This window comes from Danio rerio, chromosome 4, assembly GCF_052040795.2.
Source record: "Danio rerio strain M-AB ecotype USA chromosome 4, GRCz13ab, whole genome shotgun sequence".
Lineage (NCBI taxonomy): Eukaryota > Metazoa > Chordata > Actinopteri > Cypriniformes > Danionidae > Danio > Danio rerio.
The window spans coordinates 43136041-43152324 of record NC_141024.2 but is presented as its reverse complement, the minus strand read 5'-3'; the positions used below and the strand labels follow the sequence as shown (position 1 = coordinate 43152324).

The window sequence follows — 16284 nt, the reverse complement described above, 5'->3', positions numbered from 1 at the left end:
AGAATACAGAAAACTCGCACTGCAATTTATAACATCTGGCCCAAATACTACATTTGACATCTGACCCATGTCTTGCATGCTCCCTTAAAGACGGTGCCACCTCTGCCAAACCTGGCCATTGTTTGGCCCATATGCTGTAAGCCAGTGCCGGATGAATGCCTGCTCTACCAGCTTTATAACAAATATGGACAATAATTCTTGCTACTCAAGAACATTCTCAAGCTGCTGCAATGATCTTCCAGTTCTTTTCCCATGTCTGCATTAAACAGCATAAACTGAGCTATAGGTGGCCATGTGTGTCACAATAAAAACAATATGATTCAGAGGATTCTGAGCATGTACAACTGCGTTCCAAGAGCTTTTATATTAAATTAGTCGTCAGTTTCTTCAGTGTTCACTTTTTTGCAATAATTCCACTTTTTTAGTCCACTTTAAGTAGTGACAATCAATTTTCTAAATTTAGCTTTCTGATATGTGAAGTTTCTCACTGGTTAATTTCCTTTTTCAATTTATAAATAAATGCTTAGGTCTATATGTTAATAGTGAAACTAATGCAGATGTTGTTGCTCTTGTCCTGTAGCTGTGAGTGGGTGAAGCACCATGGCAAATGTAAAACAGCTGCTTAGGAACTCACTGGATGAACTGGAAGAAGATGAACTAAAGGACTTTCAATGGTATTTAATGAATGACCATAGAGAGATTTCAAAAGCTGAAATGGAGAATGTAGTCAGGCGAAATACTGTGGATAAGTTGGTGTCATGTTTTGGACCAGAAAGAGCTGTGAAGATCACAGTGGACACCCTGAGGAAAATCAAGCAAAATCAATTAGCTGAAGAGCTGGAGAAAAAACAGCAGCAAGGTAATGTTTAATTCACTGTCAAAATTTACGAATGTGGTCATTTGATTTACATTTTTATCAGCTCAAATCTTTCATGTTAAAACCCTGTCCTAGCAATGGTTTTTGAGTCAGATGTATTGTCATAACATTTATTGAACAGCTTCTAAGCAATGCATTTAAATACATTTAATAATTTGTATATAGCTAATGTGTGTGAATATATTGTTTATCTTCATTCATCTGAATTTGTTACTTTATTTATATGTGCAATTGTTCTTTTTTGTAATGGGAATCACAAGACATATCTATGTTAATGAACAAAGTAAAACAAGATTGAAGAAGCTTAGAATAAGTTGCAAAACAAACATTTCTGAAACAGGAACACATTGTAAAGCCAGCTCACACTGTCCGTAACGTCTGTAGTGTTTGAGTGTGTATGGATGTTTCCAAGAGATGGGTTGCAGCTGAAAGGGCATCAGCTGCGTAAAATATGTGCTGGATAAGTCAGCGGTTCATTCTGCTGTGGCGACCCCAGAATAATGAAGGGACTAAGCCGAAAAGAAACTGAATTAATAATTGAATACTACTCTCACTAAAGTTTATGTGAGAATTGGGTATCTGTAGTTTTCCCTCATCTTCTGTCATCAGGATTCTGCATGGCTGTTCAAATATTTGCGCATTAGCAGAATCATAATCCAACTGCAAGATCTCTATCAAGCCTTTTACACAATTCATGCTTTACAAAGAGAGAAGACCTCCACAGATAAAACTATCAAAACAATCATTTACTACTCATTTGCTCAGACAGAATAAACAATGATGGAAAATAGAGTTGAGCAAAGGAAAACAAGAACAAAGATCAGTTGTAAAATAAACATTACTGGAACAAGAACACATTGTAAAGCCGGCTCACACTGTGCATTTCTTAAATAATAATAAAGTTGTCCTTGGATCTCGCTTTGCAGGGCTTGAGCCCCTGCAGTTTTTCTTCTTCAAATGAAAGAGCCTTTTTCTGGGGACAAAAACTATAATTTTTTTTTTTAATAAACTATCTCTATATTTGTGTGCATGTTTTGTTTGCAGACAGTTGTTCCTGTGGGGAAAAATAAAAATAACTAAATAAATTGAAAGGTCAGGAAACATTGAGACAGCAAATGATCATCAATAATTCAAAAACCTGTAATAGACACACTTCAATTCTGGAAAATTATTTTTGAAACATCCTGCATTATTCTGAGTAATCAACTTTGTTTACATCAATACAATATAAGATTCAAGTCAAATCAGCTACCCCTGATCATTCAACATACCATACAGGTGTCACGTTATTTAAATCATTAAACAAACGACTTCATGAGTGCTGTCGTTATTTTTTATATTGGAAAGCACAGGACATAATTATGATTCACTTTAATAAAAAAAAAATAATTGTTCCTCTCTCTTATAAAGGTGCAGCTTCAGAGACCTGTAAATCCCCTCCTGTTGATTACACAAACACCAGCCGTGAACTAAAGGAGAAGTTAAAGGAGGACTATAAGCAGATATTGATTGGTACTTCACAGACGGGTCACCAGAAGAAGTTGGATGATATTTACACTGATCTATATGTGGTGGAGAACGAGACTGGAGGAAGAGAGAATGACCATGAGGTGATACAGATAGAGTCAAACCACAACCAACAGACAGCCAAGGATAAACCACTCAAGTGTAACGACATGTTTAAAGTTCAGCCTGACACAGGTCAACAAAACAGAAGAGTCCTGACACTGGGGATAGCAGGAGTGGGAAAGACTGTCTCTGTCGGAAAATTCATCCTTGACTGGGCTGAAGAAAAAGACAATCAGGAAATAGTCTTCATATTTCCACTTCCGTTCCGTAGACTGAATCTGATTAAAGAAAAAAAGTACAGTCTCATAGGTCTGCTTAACAAATACTTCTTTAGCAGTGGAGGACTGAGCTCTCTTCCTGAAAAACAAGGGAAGGTCATGTTCATATTTGATGGACTGGATGAATATCGCTTTGAATTGAACTTTAAAGAGGATGATGGATTAACAGATGTTGATAAGGAAATGACAGTGAGTGAGATAGTAACACATCTCTTAAAGAGAGAGCTTGTGCCCTCTTCCCTCATCTGGATCACATCCAGACCAGCAGCAGCCAGTCTGATACCCCGAGACTACATTGATCAGGTGACTGAGGTGCGAGGATTCAATGATGAGCAGAAGGAGCAGTACTTCATCAAAAACAGCAGTCCTGAGGTTGCTGGAAACATTATCGGCCACATCAAGAAATTCAGGAGTCTGTACATCATGTGCCACATCCCCGTCTTCTGCTGGATCTCTCTCACTGTTCTTCAGCCTCTGCTGGGTCAAGAGAGCAATGAAAAAACACCCACAACTCTTACAGAGATGTACACCAGCTACTTACTGTCTCAAAAGCAACAGATGAAAGAAAAATACAGCAACGATTCTGAACCTGAAGCCAAGGCCTGGTGTTTTGAAGACATTGTTCTGAAGCTTGGGAAACTGGCCTTTGAACAGCTGCAGGAAGGACAACTGATTTTCTACAAAACAGATCTGGAGAAGTGTGGGCTGGATGTCAAGGAAGGGTCTGTGTTCTCTGGATTATGTACTCGAATGTTTCAGGAGGAAAACCCCATTTCAGGGGAACAGGTGTACAGTTTTGTTCATCTCAGCGTTCAGGAGTTCATCGCTGCTCTCTATGTGTTTTTCACTTACAAAGACAAGAAAGCAAATCCATTTCTTGAGTCCAGGAAAAATGAACTGGCATGGAAACTCTCTACAAAGACCCTGTTTAAACTTCACAAGGATGCAGTCAAGAAGACTTTACAAAGCAAGAACGGACACCTGGACCTTTTCCTCCGCTTCCTGCTGGGTCTCTCTCTGAAGTCTAATCAGAGTGACCTGAAGAAGTTCCTGCCAGGACTGAAGCTCAAAACTGAGAACATCAAAGACACGACTGACTATATCAAAAAGAAAATAAAGAAAGAGAAATCAGCAGAGAGGACCATCAACCTCTTCTACTGTCTGAATGAACTGAAGGATGACTTTTTGGAGGAACTCCAGAAGAGTCTGAGCTCTGGAAATCTTACAAGACAGGATCTGTCCTCTGCTCAGTGGTCGGGTCTGGTGTTTGTGCTCCTGATGTCAGAAGAGACTCAAGAGAAGTTTGAACTGCAAAAGTACAGAAGATCTGATGAAGCACTGATGAGACTGATGCCAGTGGTCAAGATCACCACAAGAGCACTGTAAGAGTTTTCTGGATACACTTATGCCCATTTCACACATCGATTTGCAACACATCTGCAGCCCATGAGTCATATGTGTGCAGTGCAGAAACAGCACAGACTATTTGTGTTTTCACATCAAACATGTATTAGTGATCTTCTGCTGTACACAATATCTGTTCTGCTTATGTTTACTCCACTTTCAGACATTCTTTTCAATACTTTGACTCTCTTTTTACACAATACAGTAATATAATCTCATTTCAAAACTGATAGCTCTAATATGTTAACATGAGTTTGGAAAAAGTTTTTAATAATGAAAACTAATAGTTAATTATCACACAAAACTGTGAATTGTTAGCTAAAGAATAATTTTATGTTTATTTTACAGCCTTGGATTCTCCCTTAAATTCAGTATTTACAGAGTCCATATGGTGATTTTACCTTTGCTCAAACTAAAACACAACATTCAATTGTTTTTGTCTCTGCACTGGATTAATAGATAAATGCACAATCATTAATTCTGTTTGTCCCTCACAGCCTTCAGGGCTGTAATCTCACTGTTCAGTGTTGTGAGAGTTTGTCTTCAGCTCTACAATCCTCAAACTGTGTGCTGAGAGAGCTGGACCTGAGTAACAATGACCTGCAGGATTCAGGAGTGAAGCAGCTTTCTGATGGACTAAAGAGTCAACACTGCAAACTAGAAACACTGAGGTCTGAGTTCAAACACCTGATTGACTGATTGATTATAATTATTATTTGCATGAAGTGAATGACAAAAATACACTGTAAATTTGATTTGTTTTCTTATTTCTCAGATTTGTCCTGTGTAAACTCACTGCTTATTCTTGTGAGAGTTTGTCTTCAGCTCTACAATCCTCAAACTGTGTGCTGAGAGAGCTGGACCTGAGTAACAATGACCTGCAGGATTCAGGAGTGAAGAAGCTCTCTGATGGACTGAAGAGTCGACACTGTAAACTTAAGACACTGAGGTCTGAGTTCAAACTGTTATGTTCGTAAAGATGACACAAAATGTACTAGAACTGTTTTACTTCTATTGTTGTCCTTCACTTTACTGTTCCACAAAAGTCACACTCTGACAAAAACTTGTGATCCTGTCTGTCCAAACTCTTAAAGTGGCCTGCGCTCTTTAAGTATTACTTGTATAATGAACACATTACTCTAATTAAACTCAAGATAATGATCAACTAAATATGCAACACAAACACCTGATTGATTGATTGATTGATTGATTGATTGATTGATTGATTGATTGATTGATTTGATTGATTGATTGCTTGACTGACTGATTAATTATAATTATTATTTACATCAGATGAATGGCTAAAAATTAAACTGTAAATTTAATTTAAATCTTTATATCTCAGATTTGTCCTGTGTAAACTCACTGCCAATTATTGTGAGAGTTTGTCTTCAGCTCTACAATTCTCAGACTGTGTCCAGAGAGAGCTTTAAGGATTCTCCCTAAAATTCACTATTTACAGAGTCCATATAGAGATTTTTATCTTTTCTCAAACTAATACACACTATTCAATTGCTTTTGTCTCTGCTCTGGATTACCCCTGCTAGATAAATGCAAAATCAATATTTCTGCTTTTCCTCACAGCCTACAGGGCTGTAATCTCACTGTTCAGTGCTGTAAGAGTTTGTCTTCAGCTCTACAATCCTCAAACTGTGTGCTGAGAGAGCTGGACCTGAGTAACAATGACCTGCAGGATTCAGGAGTGAAGCTTCTCTCTGATGGACTGAAGAGTCAACACTGTAAACTGGAGACACTGAGGTAAAAAATAAATAAAAAAATGTTTTCATAAAATAAATGCTGCCATAATTTACTTTTACTTTGTGAAATGCCACAAAGTATAAGGTGGTGAGAAAAATATGCTGCCATGTATTTTATTTCTATGATTATTTAGTGTACGTATTTCATATTTCAAGTGTGAAATGAAATCAAACATGAGAAAAGCCTTTGTTTAAAGAGCACCTGTATTTACAAGATGCTATATTGCTCTTAAGTATCTGTGAAATTTCTACTCAAAACATCATTAGTTCATGTTTGGGATTTGGGGTTAGGTCTAAATGAGCTGTTTTGGGGCACTCACAACTAAACCGAACATCAAATTAAAATGTCATCATTTCAAACAAAATCCTGCCAAAATGAAGTTGTTTTTGAGTTTGTTTGGTCAGATTGAAACAGCTCCCCAAACAGTTGGCTTTGGCTCCTTAACACCTTTGAGAGGCCATTGGTCTGTGGTGATTACACAATAGGTGGGTGTGTTCTGGAGCTCCGCCTTCTTTGAATTGCAATTCCTCCCCTAATTTGCTTCTTAATCCATGTTTGGCAGCTAAGGGAACAACATCAACACAACACCACTAGTCTCCTGATACACTAGAGGGTCAGGTAGCAGAGCTTAAGACTTCTGCGTCAAGCGCACACGTATGCCATGGCGCAGCCTACACATGGACGCATAGCCCTCGCCATGGCCATCGGCGTCGCTGACATGCAACTCTCAAAAATGTAACTAAACATAGCAACTATGCGTAGCGCAAGCTCTGTGATTAGTCAGCTTGGTATCGCTGATGAGTGTGGGCTAGACCAAAAGCTGCACGAGTCCGTAGGAGCGCGTGTTTAAAAAGTGCAGAGTCCCGTGAAGGAGCTCCAGATGAAAAGTTTTGTTTTGAGTTTACCTCATGATTAAAGTTGTTGCACGTCCACCAGTTCCTTCCTCAAAATGAGTGAGTTTGAACCACTTGTGCTTTAAAGAAGCGTTCAGAACAAACAAAACACCAGTGAAGAAAACCTCGACACAGAGGAACATGAACACTTCACTGCCAGCTTGCGTTTTAGAAGTGTTATTGCAGAGAAACACAAACAGCACACTGAGGTATGAAGGCACAACTACTAATGAATGAATGAGAATTTATGAATAATATTCTTAATCTTATTCCTTAAGTGTCGTTAGCTCAGTTATGTAATCTCAAATGCAAATCTTCACTTTATGACAATAGCCCCTTTCACACAGTGATACCGGTAAATATCCGGAAAATATCTGGAACGACTTTACCGGTATATTCAAAAAATCGCTGTTCACACAGGCGAGGACAATACGGAATTTTTCCAGAAAAGACCGTTCACACATCCATTCCAAAATACCGGTAAATTCTGACATCATTCACCACAAATGAGCCTTAAATGGCTGCGCTTGTATTTATAAACATTTGTCTGGATAATCAGTATTGTGAACAACTTCGATGAAAACATATGGAGGATCACTTTCGCATGTCGAGGTGTTCATAATATGTGCGTGTGCTGGCGCTCACAGGCTGTTTCACAGGTACACGCAAAACTTAAAGGTAAACAAACAGTGGCTTACCATAAGCATCTTATCGATGATTATTTACACAGTTGGCATTAAGATGAACATATAAACTTAATCTGACTAACTTCTAGCAGCTAAATGCGTCTGGGAAAATATTCAATGGCTTTTATTCTCATAAACTGTGCCGACGTAAATGCGTCTGACTGTTCTGATTGGCTAAAGCAGACGTCTCACGTCAGCATGTTCTATACGTGTACGCACTCTTTCCGGCAATCTTCCTTCTGTGTTCACACAGCGTCATTATAATGTAATTAATGTCATTAAACATTCATGATGCTGTTCTACATGTATTTGACAGCAAACTAACAGTTTTAATGACAAATTCAGTTTGTTCCACTAAAAGAAATGATCATAATAAAGTTCATGACACAATTCTAACGGCCTAATGACAATCATGTTTATGACAGATTTATGAAGTTGGCTTGGCAATGTCAAGTTACACAACACAGACATCTTAAATAATGTCGTCTCTGCATTTTTTAATGGCACAACTAAGGTAATGATACTTATTGACAATAGTACCGTTTGACATGTGAAATTTCATTTAATTATAGCAACAAATATGCCAAAGCGCAAGTACGACCCTGAATATGTAAAGTATTGATTTACATATATTGTCAACAAAAAAGACTCAAAGCCTCAGTGTGTCATAAGTAGCGAGGTGCTTTCACAAGAGAGTCTGAAACCTTTTAAATTAAAACAACATTTAGAAACCAGACAACATGTTTTATTAACAGTTTAGTTCATGGTAACTGAACCTTTCCCTACACTAACCACTGTTCACAGTATTTGTCATTTTTACTTTGTAATATTTCTATCATTTGATACATTTTGTTAAATGATAGCAATAAAATATTATGTATTTGTAAGCCTTGGTGATTTTCTTATGATTTATCTGTCACTACTTGTGTATGTTGAACACTTAACACTCCCCACACAGACTCTCTTCCATACCCCTCACTGCACACCATCAATATATAGCATGCTCTGCACTTTAACCAATCCATACATGAAACAATACTGCCTACAACCATGTGGACACCTATTCATTGTACATATCGCTGTCGATTTTACATTGTCGTTGTATTTTGCACTGTCGTTGTATTTGCACTCTTTGTATTTTGTACTGTCTGAAGCCAGCACTTAAGCTTTTCACTCATCATAGCACACATGCTGCTGATGATGTGACAATAAAAAGTGATTTGATTTGATAACAATACAAGTTAATTATAACTCCTAAAATTGTATTATAGTTCCTAAAAATTTGGGTCACGACTTGATGACCATGTAAAAATGCAATGGAGGACTGAGCTCTCTTCCAGAAGAACAAGGGAAGGTCATGTTCATCTTTGATGAACTGAATGAATATCGCTTTAAATTGAACTTTAAAGAGGATGATGGATTAACAGATGTTGATAAGGAATTGACAGTGAGTAAGATAGTAACACATCTCTTAAAGACAGAGCTTGTCCCCTCTTCCCTCATCTGGATCACATCCAGACCAGCAGCAGCCAGCCTGATACCCCGAGACTACATTGATCAGGTGACTGAGGTGCGAGGATTCAGTGATGAGCAGAAGGAGCAGTACTTCATCAAAAACAGCAGTGTTGAGGTTGCTGGAAACATCATCAGTCACATCAAGAAATCCAGGAGTCTCTATATCATGTGCCACATCCCCATCTTCTGCTGGATCTCTCTCACTGTTCTTCAGCCTCTGCTGGGTCAAGAGAGCAATGAAAAAACACCCACAACTCTCACAGGGATGTACAGCAGCTACGTACTGTCTCAAAAGCAACAGATGAAAGAAAAATACAGCAACGATTCTGAACCTGAAGCCAAGGCCTGGTCTTTTGAAGACATTGTTCTGAAGCTTGGGAAACTGGCCTTTAAACAGCTGCAGGAAGGACAACTGATTTTCTACAAAACAGATCTGGAGAAGTGTGGACTAGATGTCAAGGAAGGGTCTGTGTTCTCTGGATTATGTACTCGAATGTTTCAGGAGGAAAACCCCATTTCAAGGGAACAGGTTTACAGTTTTGTTCATCTCAGCGTTCAGGAGTTCATCGCTGCTCTCTATGTGTTTTTCACTTACAAAGACAAGAAAGCAAATCCATTTCTTGAGTCCAGGAAAAAGGAGCTGACATGGAAACTCTCTACAAAGACCCTGTTTAAACTTTATAAGGATGCAGTTGAGAAGACTTTACAAAGCAAGAACGGACACCTGGACCTTTTCCTCCGCTTCCTGCTGGGTCTCTCTCTGAAGTCTAATCAGAGTGACCTGAAGCAGTTCCTGCCAGGACTGAAGCTCAAAACTGAGAACATCAAAGATACGACTGACTATATCAAAAAGAAAATAAAGAAAGAGAAATCAGCAGAGAGGACCATCAACCTCTTCTACTGTCTGAATGAACTGAAGGATGACTTTTTGGAGGAACTCCAGAAGAGTCTGAGCTCTGGAAATCTTACAAGACAGGATCTGTCCTCTGCTCAGTGGTCGGGTCTGGTGTTTGTGCTCCTGATGTCAGAAGAGACTCAAGAGAAGTTTGAACTGCAAAAGTACAGAAGATCTGATGAAGCACTGATGAGACTGATGCCAGTGGTCAAGATCACCACAAGAGCACTGTAAGAGTTTTCTGGATACACTTATGCCCATTTCACACATCGATTTGCAACACATCTGCAGCCCATGAGTCATATGTGTGCAGTGCAGAAACAGCACAGACTATTTGTGTTTTCACATCAAACATGTATTAGTGATCTTCTGCTGTACACAATATCTGTTCTGCTTATGTTTACTCCACTTTCAGACATTCTTTTCAATACTTTGATTATTTTTTTTTACTTTTATAATCTCGTCTTTCTTTTAACACACACACACACACACACACATATATATATATATATATATATATATATAGAGAGAGAGAGAGAGAGAGAGAGAGAGAGAGATAGATAGATAGATAGATAGATAGATAGATAGATAGATAGATAGATGGTGTGCATTTCAAAACTGATAGCTCTAATCTGTTAACATGAGTTTGGAAAACGATACATTTTTAATAAGGATAACTAATAGTTAATTATCACACAAAACTGTCAATTGTTAGGTAAATAATAATTTGATGTTTATTTTACAGCCCTGGATTCTCTCTTAAATTCAGTATTTACAGAGTCCATATAGTGATTTTACCTTTGCTCAAACTAAAACTGTCACGGTCGGTGAGGGGAAAAAGGAGCGAGGACTCAGGTGCAGCAAATAATGGGTGTTTATTAACAATAAAATAAAAACAAAAAGGCAAAACAAACAACCCCGAGGGAGAAAACTCTAATAAAACAAATAAACGAACAAACAAACTTGACTGGACTGGCAGGACTGGCAGGACAAGACACAACAAGACAGGAAACTATCGACGACAAACTGGCAAAGGACTGAAAACATGAGGGGGATTATAAAGCAAAAAGTAAATTGACACACAGGTGAACATTACAAACTAATAATGAGTAAACCAGGAGGGAGGGACTAGACAATAGACGGGAGAGCGCATGACACAGAGAGACAATACAAGCCATGCGCTCACATAACACAACACTGAAGCACACGACAAAAGCACGTGACCACAATGTAAACACCAAGCCACGTGCTTTGACAAGAGACGCAAGACACGAGCACACGATGAATGAAAACACTCACCGTGCGCTCACACACGCAGCGTGCATGCTTCATCCCAGCGCCGACCAAAACTGAAACCAACAAGACTGAGACGCTGGAAATGAAACACCACGCTGCTGACAGACGAAAACACAAACACGAGTACAAGAGCGCACGCGTCTGAGGGACGCAGAGCGCGCGCGCGGCCGCGTCAAGCAGGAGCGCGCACACTCTGCGTACACCCACGACGGCGCGCGCGCACAGAGACAGAAACAGGACCAGACATGAGTAGTGTCAGAGCTCTGCCACCAAAACAAGAATTTACAAGACCAGAGTGGCAGAACCCTGACAAAAACACAACATTTATGTTGGAGAGGAAAGGAAACTGCTAGGCTCTAGTTCAAATTATGTTCAGCAAACAATCCTGGGTGTCGGTCAGGACACAACAAATGAGGAGACTGGAACTTCTTTCCAAAGTGTATTGATATTTAGTCTAGAAATAACATAAATAACATGAGGATAAATTAGTACAGTTGAATGGGTACATGTACTCAAAATAATCAATCTTTGCTTAGTTAGGTATAATAAAGCTTACAGGCTTATCCTAAATAACAATTATAGCTCTAAATAATATAAATCTTACAAATAAAGATGATACATTATCAGCAATATGTGTAATACTAAATCCAAGTGCATTAATAATTAAATAATTTCCCAAACATCACCACAAATGCAATAATATTGATTAATAACTGCAGTATAAAAGATTTTAACATTTATAGTGGCTAATGAGGCATTTAGCTGTCTCTATATAGCTTAATGATCACTCGATCGGACATGAAGCATCAAGCATTGCATGTCTGGGCATGCCCATACAGATGTAAATGTATACAAATACACTTCAACAAGGCTAAAACATACAGAAATAAAGAGAAAAACTTACTTTATGGTCATGCACTAACACTTGGAAAACTTAAAACACCAAACGAACTTCAGGAGTGACAGGATTACACTTTAGCTGCACAGCCGTCGATCTCTGACTGAATAATGAAAGCAGCAGAAAAGTGAAACTATAACTGTAACGCCTCCTACTGGAAGCATCAGGAAATGCACTCTTAAGTTTTCAGAATACAAGTCTGTTAATAAAAGTCCAGCTTTCCTTAGAGCCTTTTCTACAGCCGCCCCCAAAGGTGCTATGCGCCTTTGTATCCACGAAAAGGCGACTCAAGATGAATTAGTAGGACAGATTCCATCATCTGGCAGAGCTGGGAGAATCACTAACCGAGCTATTGGACGAGTGTAGACTTGGCCTTTTATTTCTACATCGGCAGACCTCACATGTCCATCTGAACTGTAATGTGTTTTGATAACATGTCCAATAGGCCAAAGGGCCCTGGGCATCTGTGGTTCTACTATCATGACCACCATTTTCTCCTTTAAGCTCGGAGGAGAGGATTGCCACTTTTGTCGGGTCTGGAGACCTGGAAGGTAGTTTCGGATAAAGCAGGACCAGAAGTTATCCGCCAAGATCTGTGAATGCCTCCAGCGCCTGCGACTTAACAGTTCAGACTCCGGGTATATTACTTGTGGCAAGGACCCATCGGGCCGCCCCATGAGCAAACTATTTGGGGTCACGGGGTCAGGGTCTGCAATGTCCGATGACACGTAACCTAGAGGCTTTGAATTGAGAATTGCTTCCACCTCTAAAAGAACTGTTAGCAGGACTTCTTCTGGAACTGACTGAGTGCCTACAGTAGTGTAAAGGGCTGACTTTACTGAACGTACCTCTCTTTCCCATACTCCTCCAAAGTGTGGGGCTGCTGGAGGGTTAAAGTGAAACTGAATTTTCTGGCAAGCAAGCTGTTTCTGTAATTCAGGAGTCATTTCCATGAAGGCCTCTTTCAATTCTCTTTCACCCCCCTTGAAGTTTGTTCCTTGGTCTGACCACAGTTCAGCAGGTGTTCCTCTTCGGGCAATAAACCGTCTCATGGCCATTAAGAAGGAGTCTGTATTCATACTTCTGAGAAGATCTAAGTGCACCGCTCTGGTGGTTAGGCACTTGAAGATTATTCCCCAGCGCTTTTCAGTTCGTCTCCCGATTTTAATCAGCATTGGCCCAAAGCAGTCTACACCACATGAGTAAAAGGCAGGTTTATGGAGTCTAAGACGGGCAGAAGGCAAGTCTGCCATTTTTGGGATAGTTGGCTTAGCCCTCCAACGTTGACACTCTGTGCACCCATGCTGGTGCCGACGAATGGCTTCACGACCACGGATGATCCAGTAATGGCGCCGCATTTCGGCGAAAACTCGCTCAGGTCCTGGATGATGCAGCTTGGAATCATAATGCTTAATCAATAACTGAGTCACTGGATGATGAGCATCCAAGACAATAGGGTGTAAAGAATGTTCATCAATAGATTCAGCTCTTCTCAATCTTCCTCCTACTCGAATTAAACCATTAGCTCTGTCCAGTTCTGGAGCTAAGGTAACAAGGCGACTGTCTGGAGAAACCCCTTTCCCTTTGTCCAAACACAAATAGTCAGTGGGAAAAGACTCCTGCTGAACTCTCTTTAGAATAAGGATCTCAGCTTGACGGTAATGGTCTGCATCAGGTAAGGAACCAGCCGTAGGTTTACCTTGAATTTCCTTAGCAGTGCCATCCAAGAGTTCTGTCCAGGTGTGATATTTCCAGGTATCATTAAGGTTGGATTCTGAGTGGCCTGCTATAGTTCCACAAAATACAGACTTCCGTTTCTCTGTAAGGTCCTCTGTTAAGGTGGTACCTGGCATTACTGGCCAAGTAGCTGGATCTTGGAGTAGGAACGGGGGTCCTTGTGACCACCTGTTCATCTCTGCAAGGACATTCAGGGATTTACCTCTGGTGAGGTCGTCTGCAGGATTATTGGCAGAATCCACATACCTCCATGAACATTTCTCTGTTAATTCCTGAATCTCTGCGACTCTATTACCAACAAAAACTTTGTAGTGGCAGGATTCTGAGTTCAGCCAAGTGAGGACAGTGGATGAGTCTGACCATAACACTGTGGACTCTATTTTTAAAGTCAGCTCCTTCTCAAGCAATTTGGCTAACTGAGCCGCAACTAGGGCTCCACAAAGTTCCAATCAAGGAATTGAATGTGAACGTTTGGGTGCTACTCGGAATCGAGCCACAATAAAGGACAAATGCACTTGGCCTCCGTTGTCAGTTGTCCTCATGTAGGCAACGGCTCCATACGCTTGTTCTGAAGCATCTGCAAATATGTGGACCTCATGAGTGACACCATCCTTCTCCATTCCTGTAGGAGTGTAAGTTCTAGGCAGAGTTATGTTTGGCAGGTATTGGAGTTCCTCTTCCCAGGAGTACCATGACTGCAAAAGCTCTGATGGTAAGTTTGGGTCATCCTAACCACGCTGTTTATTCCAGATCTCTCTAATTATGATCTTTGCTCGGGTGGTGTAAGGCAAAAGCAGTCCAAGAGGATCATATTGTGTGGCGAGGACTTTATAAATGTTCCTGAGGGTAGGTTTCTCATACACAACAGGTCTGTGTTTGTACGCCAGAGTATCAGTCTGCCAATTCCAACGTAGGCCTAAAGTTGACTCTGGTACGTCAGTCTTGTCTTGAGCTAACCAGAGTTCCAAGCTCTCTGCTCTAGCTTCTGAAGGTAAGTGACTCAGTACACTGGGAACGTTACTTACCCATTGCCTTATGTCAAATCCAGCACTGGAGAGCATCTCTCTCAGTCCATCGACCAGGCATCTTGCTTCCTCAGAACTGCCCACACTCTGAAGGCAGTTGTCTACATAAAAACATTCCTCTACTGAGAATCTGAGGGACGCATTATCCACACTATGCTCAATCACATGGCGCTGCAGAGCATAATTGGCACAACATGGGCTGCAGGTAGTGCCAAAAGGTAAGACCTGCCATTCGAAGACTTTAGGGGGCTCATCCATTTTCAAATCCCGCCAGAGAAATCGCAACAGGGGCCGATCTTCAGGAAGAAGGCGGACTTGATGGAACATCGCCCTGATGTCACCGCTAACTGCAACTGGATGCTCCCTAAATCTGAGAAGAACACTTAGCAATGAGGCACCCAGTGTAGGGCCAGGCAACAGATATTGGTTGAGACTCTGCCCTTGATATTGGTGGGAACAGTTAAAGACCACACGGGATTTCCCATTATGACTAACAATGTGGTGCGGTATATACCAACATTCAGAATCTGTCATCTCATTCTGGACTTCCTGGATCGCTCCTGTCTGCTTGAGCTTCTCCATCTCTGTTTGATAAGTCTCTGCTTTCACTGGATCCTTCAACAATCGTTTCTCAACACTGCGCAGGTTAGGCATGACTGACTCCTTAGGGCAGGGGTCGGCAACCCGCGGCTCTAGAGCCGCATGCGGCTCTTTAGCGCTGCCCTAGTGGCTCCCTGGAACTTTTTCAAAAAATGTTTGAAAATGGAAAACGATGAGGGAGGAAAATATATTTTTTGTTTTAATGTGGTTTCTATAGGAGGACAAACACTCTTAACATTTTCCAATGCTGTAAAAGTGTGTAGAATATTTAATTTCAACATTTCTGTCAACAAAGATTTGCGTCATAGCCTGCGACACACGTTTCTATCAGCAGGGCGGGATGCCAGGCAGGTAGCTGTTGTAAACAAACCGGCAGCTGTGTGATACGCCATGGAGCGCAAGCTGTCTTTGCCAAAGATGTACAGCGGGGCACGCTTTCTCATTTTCCCTCCCAGAGAGAATTCTAAAAAGCCCATCCCGATCACTCACTCAACGGTAATTATTTACAAGGTGCGATCGTTGATATGCAAACCCCTAACCCCAACCGTCATTGGGGGAAAAGCAAATCGTACTAAATTGTACGAATTAGATCGTACGAATTCATACGAATTAGCCACTAAATGAAAAAGTTACGAATTGCCGTGAGATTGTGTTGGTTGAGCACATTCCCAGGAATGACTCGAGCTGATCTTGAAATGGAAATGGCAGACTGCGTTTTATTGCACTGTTTGTTGCCCAGATAAGGGGCACGTTGTGCACGTTAATTTTGATGTTGTTTTTTGGAATCCTCAAAATAAAAAAAACATAAAAAAATCTGATTTCTTTATTGCATTTCTTTAATTTCATCAAAGCA

The 16284-nt window shown here is 40.4% G+C and overlaps 4 protein-coding genes and 1 long non-coding RNA gene across 7 annotated transcripts in view; 4 read left to right on the top strand and 1 right to left on the bottom strand.

The window, feature by feature from the left end:
* Nucleotides 1-16284, top strand: part of LOC101886199 (uncharacterized) — an 883799-nt gene that overhangs the window by 343153 nt on the left and 524362 nt on the right. The gene's annotated exons all lie outside the window — the stretch shown is intronic.
* LOC148680967 (uncharacterized) overlaps nt 1-16284 on the top strand; it is a 663035-nt gene that overhangs the window by 393506 nt on the left and 253245 nt on the right. The gene's annotated exons all lie outside the window — the stretch shown is intronic.
* The window catches only part of LOC148680983 (NACHT, LRR and PYD domains-containing protein 3-like), a 48555-nt gene that overhangs the window by 394 nt on the left and 31877 nt on the right, over nt 1-16284 (top strand). For 2 of the 3 annotated variants that reach the window (XM_088650075.1, XM_088650074.1), the window contains exons 2-6: nt 581-859; nt 2288-4106; nt 4626-4799; nt 4904-5077; nt 5713-5886. In XM_088650075.1, coding sequence (XP_088506201.1) covers nt 601-859; nt 2288-4106; nt 4626-4799; nt 4904-5077; nt 5713-5886 — 2600 coding nt within the window. In that variant the 5' untranslated portion in view covers nt 581-600. The remainder of the gene's footprint in view (nt 1-580; nt 860-2287; nt 4107-4625; nt 4800-4903; nt 5078-5712; nt 5887-16284) is intronic. The other variant, XM_088650076.1, reaches the window with a different exon arrangement.
* Nucleotides 5892-12044, top strand: LOC148680986 (protein NLRC3-like). Its single transcript, XM_088650370.1, has 2 exons — nt 5892-10105; nt 10621-12044. Exons 1-2 carry the CDS (start codon nt 8823-8825, stop codon nt 10766-10768), a joined length of 1431 nt encoding a protein of 476 aa, XP_088506496.1. The 5' UTR covers nt 5892-8822; the 3' UTR covers nt 10769-12044.
* Nucleotides 10732-16072, bottom strand: LOC148680985 (uncharacterized). Its single transcript, XM_088650322.1, has 2 exons — nt 12076-16072; nt 10732-11625 (listed from the first exon to the last, which is right to left on the bottom strand). Exon 1 carries the CDS (start codon nt 13980-13982, stop codon nt 12357-12359), a length of 1626 nt encoding a protein of 541 aa, XP_088506448.1. The 5' UTR covers nt 13983-16072; the 3' UTR covers nt 10732-11625; nt 12076-12356.